Raw genomic sequence first — 11,501 nt, forward strand, 5'->3', positions numbered from 1 at the left:
TGAGGACAGAGATGGGGAGCAGATCCTGGCAGCAAGCACTCCTTGCAGAACACCCCAAGATCAGGGCTTTGCACACCCTGCTTTTGTGGTGACACACGCTGTTGCCTCAGGGGCTGTGGTCCAGGGGGTGGCCACTGGCCCAGGCCCTGTGGCTACTCAGGATGGGGAGGGGGATTGGGGGGGGGAAGTCCTGTCCGTGCTGGGAGCTCTGCAGGGTGGGATCCTGCGCAGCGCCGGCACTGGTGTGTCTCTCTGGGGTCTGGAAGATGGGGTGCTGGTAGAGAGGCTTTGCTTGCTGCTTTTCTGGCTGCCCCTGCAATGGAACAGTGCGCTTAGCGATGCTAATGGCTCCGGCAGGGCTCAGGCAGGAGTTGGGTACCGGTTCTTGGCTGGGGGGTCTCACTGGGCCGCCACCAGTGGTCCGTCAGAGGAGATCCTCCTTCAGGACAGGCGACTGGCTGGGGGAGCCTCAGGCTGAGACCTCCAGACCAGGAAGAAGATGGGTGCTGTCAGAGCTGGGTTGAGTTGGAGGGAGCGGCCGACTGCTTCTTCCTCCTTAGTGGGTGGAGGACATAGCGTAGCCCCCTGGGTGCTGTGCCAGGTAGAGGAGAAGCTCTAGCACAGGGTGGGGACAGTGCCCTTCAAGGGTGTCCCAGGAAGTCTGCCCACTCTCCGGAGCGAGGAACTGATCTCCACGTGATGTCTAGACTCCAACGGCTGCATGGTGGCTCCGGCTGGGAGGTAAGCGAGGACCAGCATGTGTTTTGCTGCCCTTCTTCCGCCCCGAGGCATTCACTTCACTTCTCTTGTAGCCAAGCCGAAGAAGCACAATCCAGGAGGCTTCTAGCACAGCAAGAGCTACTGTCCCACCTCTGTCCCCGAGGACTGTGTTGCCTCCCATGCTGTCCTTGTCCCCTGAGATCAGGCCATCAGACAAACCCCAATGAATGCTGAAGGGCTGCAAGGTCCTGATAATGGCGCATTCCCATCCAGCTCTAAGAGGGTGGCTTTGGCTTAACAGCGCTGAGGGTGAACTCCAGTTGGGGGACCAGAAGAGGGGACACCCCAGGGGAAAGCAAGAGGTCAGTAGGAAGCCCAGTTAAAGCCTCAGGCTCTCCTTTTGCCCGCTGATGGCCCCTCGCAGGGTGAGAGGGCTGTTTCGTGACTCCTCGTAATCAGTCTCGGGGCAGCACAGGCGCTGCAATGCTTTTCTGGCCTCAGTTGGAGAAATAGGGGAGACGCAACTTCCTCAAGTGTTTAAAATCTGCAATCTCGGCCTCTCCAGCCAGTGTGTAAACATCCTTATCGGAGCTATGTTAATAAATTGCCCAGTTGTTTGGAGGGCTGCGCAGAGCATGTGACTGGTGACAGTGGGTCACAGCTGAGGGTTCCTGCCAGCTGGAGAGAGAAAATGCAGCTTTGCTGCTTGCGAGTGTGGAAAACAAGCACCTCTGGGACTGATTTTTTTTCCTGATTAAGGTGCTGTGAAGCAGTGATCCTTCTTCCACCAGCTCTGGAGTTGTCAGGCTAATTGGTTTGTGTTGTTTTGTTTTTTTAACCACAGTTGAATAGGCTGATGCTTAGACTCTAGGCAGAGGTGAGGTTTAAATGGCTGATCCTCAAGGGCTGGCAAACCACCCTTCCTAAGGCTCTGGGGGGAACATGCCAATCAAATGGCAGGTGAGTAGCTTGTAGGAAGACATTCCCAAAGAGCTAGCCCAGCTGGGAGCTGCAGGCAAGTCCAGTCAGGTGGCTGGACTGGGCCACGTTGTCCTGTGTTCAGACCTGATGTGTTCCCCCCACCCAGCTTCCCTGCATCCCCTGGGGATGCTGATGTCCACGGTGGCACTGCTGCTGAGAGCCGTCCACATCTCCAGAGCAGGGGTTTTCCTCTGCCAAATGGGGGTGGAAACAGGTTCTGAACATGGGCAAAGATTTCAGCTGTGGTGCTGCTCCCATCACCTGGACTGCTGAAGGAAGGGTTGGATGAATTGGCTGGGGCAGGGTATGGGCTCCCCACAGGGACCGTAGCTGTGTGTCCCTCCTTGTGCTCTCTGCTTCTGCTTTTTACTTGTAGTAACTTCCTTGTCTGGTGCTTGTTTGCTTGAGCTGCTCTGTCACCTGGTGATGTGAGGCTGCACCACCTGTCCTCGTCCCCGCAGGGTCCCTCCAGACCAACATCCTCCATGTCCCCCAGCTGTCCTGCTGCCAGCTGCCTGCAGCAGATGCTCTGACTTTCAGGGAAATACAACCCAGGCAGAGGAGCTCCCAGCTCCAGGCTTTGGGTCAGCGTTGGCAAGGCAGATGACTTCCATTTGGGCCTCCCACTATCACACCGAGTGTGTTTTGAAGCTGGCAGCTCTTGCAGCAGCATTACGCTGCATTGCTGTGGGTCTGGTGGGAGCAACCAGCTCCTGGAGCAGGCAAAGCAGTGGGCAGGAACAGGCTTCGAGAAGCCTGGAGTTTTAAACCACTGAGAGGCTCCTCAAAGTACTGAGGTGTCTTTTTTTCCTTCCTGTAGGTTGTCACCAGTATACAAACAGGAGCTGTGAGGAGTGTCTGAAAAATGTCACTGTAAGTAGCATCAATAAAACTTCCAACTTCTTGCAATGCCTGAAAATACAGGCTTTGTGGGGCTCTTAGGGAGCAGTTTCCCTCCTGGAAGGGGGGGCTGCTCCCCTGCCCTTGTCCTGAGCATGCTGCAAATGTCACCCACCCATGATGGTGAGAGGGCAGCCCCCCGCCCTTGGTGCTTTGGGAAGAGGTTGCTAGAACCTGCTTGGGTTTTGCTGTGTGCTTTTTGAGTCCAGTGTTGGAATTGTTGAGCTCCTCCTCATGGATGGGAGACACTGTCAGGGGGACGGGCACAGCAAAGGAGCTGAGTGGGCTGGACTGGCTGGCCAAGCTGCCCCTCCACCTGTCTGTGGGTGCCGTGGTGCTGGGTGGATGTGGGATATGTGTCCTGCCAGCCTCCTCCACCACTTTATCTCTGATATCAGCAAACTTGAACTTGAGTCAGATCTCATAACTGACTTAGCCAGAACCAGTTTGACCAAACCCAGCTGAACGCTGGTGTTGGGGGTTGGAGCCACCAGGAGAGATGGGCGCAGAGCTGCTGCAGGTAGTCTAGCTGGCAACGACTAGTGAGGGCACACGCAAACTTCTCCTGCTCATCAGCTCTGTGTTGAGTGGCTTATCTCGAAGGCTTTCTTCTTGTCCCAAAAATGCTGCATGTAATAAACATGAAGGATTTGGTTATGACGACCATCGACTAGTGGGGGCACACGCAAACTTCTGCTCATCAGCTCTGTGTTGAGTGGCTTATCTCGAAGGCTTTCTTCTTGTCCCAAAAATGCTGCATGTAATAAACATGAAGGATTTGGTTATGACGACCATCATGCAAGCCAGGAGAAGGGTTTTCAGCATCTTTACTCTCTCTAGAAATCTGCATTTCCCTCGCCTGCCTCTCCTGGTGCAGGCAAGAACACAGCTGTTGCTCTAGAGCATCCTGTTGCTGCTGGGTGGTACCTGGTTCTTGGGAGCCAGTGGCAGTGGCCCTGTTGTTGCGGCTAACAAAGCAGAGCACAGCTAACTGGCAGTACTGCCGTGCACCAGTAACGCTGTGCTGCCTGGTTCCTGTGTCCCAGTGCCTGTGGTGTGCCAGCAGCGGGAGATGCGTGGAGTACCCCATCCGAAGAGTCCTCCCACCGGCTGACCTCTGTGAGCTCCGCTCTGCGCGCTGGGGAGTCTGCTGGGGTAAGTGGACTGTGCTGGAGCAATGACTGCCTGTTGTGCTTGCTGCTAACTGGCACCGACTGCTGCTTGCACTGGTGGTAATGGGAGGTTTCCCTTGCCTCCTTTTCTCACTGCTGGTGTAGCAAGGGCAGGCTGAAGTCAACCAGGGTTCTGCAAACTTCCTGAAGCACGGTTGAGAAAATGGTGTGAGCAGTTCCCTGCCTTCTGGCAAGAAGGACCTTGGGGGGTTTTAGCTACTCTAAATATGTTCCTTGCGCTTTGGTGTGATGGAGGCTTCCAAACACGGCTAGGAACAAGAGTTGAAAGTGCTCTGCAGGCAGCTGCCCGTGCAACCCTTCCTGGTGCTCAAAGTGTGCACACCAGTGTCTGACTCTCCAGCAGCTCTGTGCTCTGCACCCTGTGCATTGTTCCTTGTGCTGCTTCTGGCTCTTTACCTCTTGCAGTGTGGCTGCTGTTCCAGGCAGGCTCTTAAAATTCATGGGGGGCTCTTGGAACCAGAAGTGAGATGATTTCTCTGGAGGCCTGCATGGTCTTCTAGTGCTGAGCAGGCAGTTGTCCTACTCAGCTCTGACCCACCTGAGAAAATGCCCTTTTCCAAAACTAGCCCCACAGAAGCTGTGCTGCAGCGGGGTGCCAGCAGCCACATCACCTCTGTGAGCTTTTTCTGGCCAACAGATGGCTGTTGGGCTGCCTTTCCTCCTTGGGACTCTGTTTCCTGGTGGGTTTCTGGAGAAATTAGTCTTGTTTAAACCAAGCTTGGGGCATGCTCATACTCAGACCAGGACCCAGCTTTTGGGGGGTTGGGGCACCTAGGAAGTAAGCTGGGGCTTGATTTCCCTCCCTCACCTGTGCCCTTGATGGGGAGCTTGAAGTTGACTTGTGGTCACTGGACATCTATTGTGCTTGAGGCTGGGCTCTCTTCTCTACCCACAAGAGAGTTAAAACTGCTCCCACTCTTGCGGAGGAAGAATCTCCTCTTTGTTAGCACTACAGTATGCTTTTCTGAAAGTTGTGTAAGACCTTGCAATACTAGTTTGTGAGCAGCTTCACACAAGGTTTCATTATAGAAGAACACATTCCTTAGCTTGCAAAACTCACTTTAGAGGAGATTAGTTCTGGGGGAGATTAGCTCTTACATGAGTTGGCATTTGTAATGTGTGTGACTTAAGCCTTTACCATCAGGTGGAGGAGTGCCTGGTGCTCTGCCACTGACCTCTCTCTGTGGGAAGGGAGCTGGAGGCTTTGCAAGTTCAGTGGTGGAGTTGGCTCAGCCTGGAGCACCCCAATAAGCCTGCTGCTGCTGTGTCCCTGAAGCGAGGGGATGGGCAGGCATCTTCTAAAACACCCTGAAATGCCCCACGTGTGGTGCTCAGGCTTTCTGCTGGGCTCATGGTCTGAGCTGCATGGAGAGGAGGGGATCAGAAGTGCTCTGAGCAGGCTCAAGTGCACCAGGATTTCTGTAACTTGTCTGCTGTGTGTGAAGTGGCTCCTAAACAAGTATTTCCACAGGCTCACGTCTCTGAACAGTCTGACTCATGCTTGGAAGAAACCCCTCTTTGTTGCAAAGGAGTTCAGGTGACGTCTAGATATGTCCGTGTTGGCTGCTGTCTCTACTGGTGGCACTGCAGGAGCCGAGGAGAACACTGGCTCTGTGGGGCCAGGGCTCAGGCTGCCTACCATGTCCCAGTGGGTCCTGTGCTGCGCAGACCCCCTGCGCCCTGGGGAGATGCAGTGCTGCTGTGTGTGAAGCAGCTTTCCGCCTTCAGCTGATTCAGCAGCACTGCTGGCCCCAGGCTGGTAAATCTCAATGGATTTAGACACCCAAAAGTGCCTCTCTGGATGTGTCTGTGAGATATCTGCCTTCAGCCCATCTCGGATGACTTCTGAGGCTGGCTCCTGTGGGCAGTAGCTCCTGTGGGCAGTAGCTCCAGTGCCAGCTGGGGCCCCTCCGTTGGAGATTCCTCCCCAGAACTGAAGCCTTCAGTTTTTGTCTTTTGGTGTTTTGTTGGTTTTTTTTTTCCCCCTTGATGAGTTACTGTTCACCTGGATTAGTGATTAAGACAGCTTTGTGCCTGTTTCTGCTGGAGGAGTTTGACCCGAGAGCGTTTGTTCTTGCCTTTCTTCCTAGTCAGTAATCGAGCACTCTAGTTAGCAGCTACATCTGCTCCATTGGTGTGTACGTGCTGGTGCCAGCACTCGGTGTACGTATAGATAACAATGTCCACCTTGCTTTCCCAGGCTGTTACACACATGACCAGTCCAGTGACTGAAGCTGCTGGTGACAGTAGCCATATGCTGGTAAATATTGTAACTCCAGGCAGCCACGGATGTCTCTGCTAAATGTGTTTTGTCACATCCTTTAGTGAACTTTGAAGCCCTGATCATTGCGATGTCTGTGGTGGGAGGAATGATCCTGATCATGTTGGGGGTCTGCTGCTGCTGCTGTTGTAAGAAAAAGAGCAAAAAGCAAGTATCAGAGGGGTTCCCTGTTTTCTCGGAGTAGCTCAGATGCAGCCACGTGCTGTTGCAGAAGCGAGTGCTGAGCACTGCTAACGGGCTCTTCTGTCTGTCAGGCCAGACAAGGATGATGAGAGAGCGGCCCGGGAGCGAGAGAAGAGACGGGTGCGGCAGGAGGAGAGGTGAGGCTGCAGAACGGTTTGTCATACCATCAGGCACGCTCCCAGGAGGCATGTGGGGCTTGACACGTGCAGCAGGCGTCTGCTTCAGCCTCAGCTCAAACATGAGCCTCATAAGCAGCGTCTTTCTGGGGTGACTCATGGATGCAGCATCACAGCAGTGTTGTGTATCTGACTCCCTGAGGGCTGCTGACGTGCTTGGGATCTGGGGGTCCCCTGTGCCTTTGGGAGGTGGGTAGCGGGGGCTAAGCAAACCTGGCAGCCTGGAGCTGCCTAGGTTGGGAAGAAGCAAGGAGATGTCTCTCCTCTTGCTTGGTTTTGTATCGTCAGTCACTGACTCGTGGTTTTTTTGTGTTTGCTTCTTGCAGGAGAGCAGAGATGAAATCACGGCATGATGAAATCCGAAGAAAATATGGTACAGTGCTGACACCAGTGATTCAAACTAAGCGTTAGATCTAGCAGCCTCAGAAACTGTTCCTTGCTATGGTTACAGCTGCAGAGGAGGCTTGGCCAGCAGGGAAAAGAGTCCCTGCTTCCCCTGTCTCAGTGAATTGCTCTCTTGCCCTCCTGGGAGCAAGAGTAGAGATGGATGCTCAGGTCATTGGCGTGAGGCCCCATGCAAATCCTGCTCCTCTTGGGCAGGGAATGGGGAGTGTTTATCCCTCCCTGGGACCCGTGTCCTCTAAATTTACCATGTAGGAGAAGCTGCTGGGGCTTGACAGGAGGGGAGGAGCAGAAGCTGATAGACACAGCACCAGCCATAATGCTGCTGCTCTTCAGGCATGGCCCTCCGGCAGCCCTGGGCTTAGCAAGGAGGTGGGGAGCCCTGGGGTGGGGGGCCAGGCAGGCGCCTGGGTGCCCTCAGCTGCAGGAGCACAGAGCAGGCACCAGCCTGACTGCAGAGCCGGTCCTCTGTGCCAGCAGTGCTTCCCTGGGAGGTGGCTTGGTCCAGGGAGTGCCCAGCAGGTCTCGTGGAAGGACTGCAGGACAGGAGGCTGGATGACAGAGTTGTTACCAAGAGCTAGGTTTCTTGCTGGCCATGACTGACAGCTGCTGTTTGAACAAATCTCTCTTCTCTTCTAGGCCTGTTCAAGGAAGAGAACCCTTATGCAAAATTTGAGAATTAGCACCTCTGGACCTACCCACCCCAGTGAACAGTGCCTTCCTGCAGAGCTGCAGGACTCAACGCTTCCCCCACCATGAGGAGACCACTGTGGTGCCACTTCCCACTTCAGCTGCCACAGAAGATGAGCCAAATGCTTGGTGACACCATTGTCCCCACTCCAGATCCTCAGTTTGCTCCAGAACTTTTCTCTTGCTCTGCTGGTGCAGGAAAATGTGGTGGCAATACTGGAGGATGACACATTTCTTCTCACTCCCCCCTGGGGTGGTAACGGAGTCCAAAGCAATGCAAATAACAGTCCTTGTCCCTGGCCAAGGGCAAAAGCAGCCTTATGCATCTTTCTTGCTCTTGCTTCACCAAATACCCTTTACGCACACAGAGCCAGGCTCTTGCCTCATCAAATAACCTTCACGCACACAGAGCCAGGCTCTTCTGTCTGCACCTTTCTTTTTCTCTTTTTTTCTTTTAGTATAGGCAAAAGCCAGCAAGAGTTTCTTGATTTGTTGGTCAGCAGGAGGCCTTGGCTGTTACTCCAGCTGGTACTTGTCCCAGGACATGAACATTCCTTTCAAAAAGCACAAGTTTCTGGTTATCTTGGGCCTCCTGGGGAAGGTCCCACACATGTTTTCATTTGCAACTAATCTGGGGAAATGCCCCACCTCTCCTACCTCTCAGTGCCTTTCTAGAAAGGTGGTCTCCTCGGCTTGGTGGCCATGGCCGATAGCAATACTGTAGGATTCAGATGCATTTACAGTATGTTGACTATATATTAAACCGATTTGATTATATCCTAGTCTGAAAGAGTTGAATTCCGCTTCCTCACCAGGTGTGGGTTGGCAGCGATGGCTGATGGAGTCGTCACTGTTATGTGGCCCTGGCTCATCAGGCCCTGATGGAATAGCTGAGGGAGGCAGAAGCAAGGTGGGCTTGAAAGGAGGAGCGTGTTCATGGAGATGTTCAGTTGTCAGGAAGAGCTGTGTGTTGGGAGTAATGCTGCTCTCTAAGAAAGGAGCTGGGTCTTTCTGTACGAGCTTGGCCTGTGTCCCCTAGCACCCCTGAGAGCCCTTGTCTAAGTGGGGTGGCCTGGGGGCTCCTGGCAGCAGTGGGCACAGCCTAAACCCCATGCTGTGCTACGTGCATAAGGGACCTGCGAAATGTGAGCTGAGTGCTCTTACCTGGTCCTATACTTGGCCAAAATTGGCTTTGAAGTATGAAGGAGCCTTACATGCAAGCAATACGTCTACTTTGATAGTTTTGTCTAAGAAAAGCTGCCTATTGCCTTCTGCTCTGGGCTGCAGACGGGAGCATTTCTGTGGGCTTGCAGAAAATGTTCCATTTGCATTGCCGGCCTTATGGCCCTTGGACACAAACTGCTCAAGCTTAACTGAAACTAAACCAGCTGTGAAACCTTGCTGCTGCTGCCTGAGCTGTGTGCTGGCTGCCAGAATCTGTCTGCTTTTGCCAGGATGGTCAGAGATGCAAGACTTGCAGGTGACTTTTAATCTAGGCAGGCTCTGGCTGCTGCCAGAAGATCCTCAGCTTCAGGTGATAGGAACAAAGTGAGTGACTCTGCCAGGGCTGAGTAAGCGCCTGGTCTGTAACCTGGGTTCCTGTTGGTGCAAACTAGGCTGCAGTGCTGGGAGGAGGGCTGAAAAAGTAGGGTTGGGTTGCCAAGCCCTCATGGGTGCTTTCCCAGCTTCTGTCCAGTCTGTTGGGGACTGGCTGGGCAGGGGCTACAGCCTGGTGCTGCCAGTCAAGAGCTGCAGGAGGTGGTGACAGCGTTGTGTGTGGCTGGGAGATGATGCTTTGAAGAAATCCACAATGCCCTCCATTTGGTTTGGAGCTCCTCTGCAAGCTGCCCTGTGCGCATGGAAAACAAAGCATGGGGCCCTGTAAGAAGTGAAAATGTTGGTAAAGATCCTGGTTGTGTGCTGTGCTTTACTGGGTACACTGGCTTGGAGGGGCCGTGGTCCCCCTGCCAACCAAAGATACAGGGGACCCCGTGCAAGCAAGAACAAGCAATGTATGGGGGCTGCTGGTGCTAAACCAAAAGCCATCAGAGCTGCCTTTATCCCTCCTGGGCTGCAGTGGGCTCCAGGTCCCATCCTACCCTGGGGACCAGGACCAGTATAATCCCTTTCGGCTACCTGAGCACTTCTACTGGCCCTGCTCCAAACCAGCTGGGATGGGGGACCTCTGCAAGCATGTTCCCTGGGCTGGGACCCCACTTGTTACAGGCTCTGCTGAACTGGGGCAGCAGAGGGACCTCTCCACCTGGGGAACTGGGTCCCTGCCTGGATGGAGCAGAACAGGGCCCTGGGGCCAAGCAGCGGGGACACCGTGCTGCCAGGGCAACACCCGTTACCACTGGGCAGAAGCGCTGCGTCCTCTGCTCACATCCTGGGCTCCAGCATCCCCTGGCTGCTGGCCAGAGCCTCTGAGGGTGGTGTGGTTTTGAACCCCTGGCTGGCAGCTAAATACCACAACACCCACTTTCCCACCCTCCCTGCTCCCGGGGATAGGAGAGAGAATTAAAGGGGTGAAGGGAAAAAAGACTCATGGGTTGAGGTAAGAACAATTTAATAACTAAACTACAATAACATTGAAAATAATAATAATAATAGTAACATATAAAATATATAAATGAGTGACACACAGTGATATTGCTCACTACCCCATGACCAAGGCTCAGCCCGCTCCCAGCTAACAATCCCAGAGCAGGGAGAGACCTGAAACTGCAATCCCAAAAAAGGAGATAGGAGCCTGAGTGAGAGACTGAGACAACCTTGAGAGAGGGAGACAACCTGGAGCAAGGACAGAGCCTCACCTCTCTCCTGGCCAGGCCGGGCATGGGATGGAACAGACCAGTGGCCGGTTTGGGTCTCAGTCCTAAACCTGAGGTTGAATCCTGGGCTGGTCACTGGGGCTGTGCTCCCTCCCAGCTCCTCCTGTCCCTGCAGACACGGGCACAGCAGAGAAGCTGGAAAGTCCTTGACCGTCCTGGCAGCAGCTCTGCCCATCAGTGTGTGATCAGCTTCTGCTCAGCACAAACCCAAACACAGCCTCTCACTATGAAGAGAGTCAACTCTGTCCCAGCTGAAACCAGGACAGATGGAGCTTCTGCTAACGTTTCTAATTACTCCTGTGAAGGTTGTTGTGTGCAGGTATCGTGTGGCTGATGTGCTGCAAAGCTGGGTTGGCTGGGCCATGACAAGGAGGTGAAGCTGGATCCTTGGGTGGCTGAGATGCCTGCCCAGGTCTGGGAAGGAACATGTCTGCACTGTAACTGGGAGCTGAGCCCGGTATCTAAAAAAACCCTTCATGAGGATTAATTTGTCCTTTGTGAGGCCACCTCGCTGGAAAGGCTGTGCCACTTGGGGCAGGGGGAGCAGATGGTGATGGGGACACCATGGCTGAGGGATGGGACAGTGTGCCTCATGACGGGCACTCAGAGGATGCATAAGGGAACTTGGAAGGAAGGGGTTAACAGGGTGTAACAGGGAGCTTGGCTTTGAGCCACAGGACAGCTGCACATACAGGGTGCTGTGATTGTGGGACAGCCCTGCACAAAAAGGCCAGACAAAGCTGGCACCGGGCCAATTCCCAGGGCAAGGCATGTAATAGGAAAGGTGAGACAAAGAGCCAACACCCTGAGGGAGATGAAATCCCTGGGTAGACTGAGCTGTGAGCATGGGCCTCCTGCCTGCAGGTGGAGGATGACCTACCATCACTGCAGCTGCTTCCATCCCTACACAGGGCTGTGGCCATGGCAGCAGCAGTGGCAGCAGCAGCAGCCAGGCCCCAGAGATTCCCGGTGCCTGAGATCCTCCACTGAGCTTGTAGAGCACAGCCCCACCATGCCCACCAGTGTGTCCAGAGCTTGTCCTGGTAGTGGGACAGCAATGGGTGCAGCTGGCTCTGCCACCCACTGGAGACCAGCAAAGATCCATCGTGGCTGTGGAGGGTCTGTGAGGAAGAGCCATGCT

The 11,501-nt window shown here is 54.2% G+C and overlaps 1 protein-coding gene across 1 annotated transcript; it reads left to right on the forward strand.

Moving 5' to 3' along the window:
- Window positions 1-2,521: 2,521 nt before the first annotated feature.
- Window positions 2,522-7,519, forward strand: PTTG1IP (pituitary tumor-transforming 1 interacting protein; the record flags this gene model as incomplete). The annotated part of the gene is made up of 6 exons (XM_010079927.1): window positions 2,522-2,574; window positions 3,648-3,756; window positions 6,120-6,222; window positions 6,330-6,395; window positions 6,761-6,807; window positions 7,476-7,519. Coding segments are annotated over 6 exons (422 nt in total), but the record flags the coding sequence as incomplete, so codon positions are not given.
- Window positions 7,520-11,501: the final 3,982 nt, after the last annotated feature.

The sequence above is a fragment of the Pterocles gutturalis genome, unplaced genomic scaffold (genome assembly GCF_000699245.1).
Source record: "Pterocles gutturalis isolate BGI_N339 unplaced genomic scaffold, ASM69924v1 scaffold35939, whole genome shotgun sequence".
NCBI lineage: Eukaryota > Metazoa > Chordata > Aves > Pterocliformes > Pteroclidae > Pterocles > Pterocles gutturalis.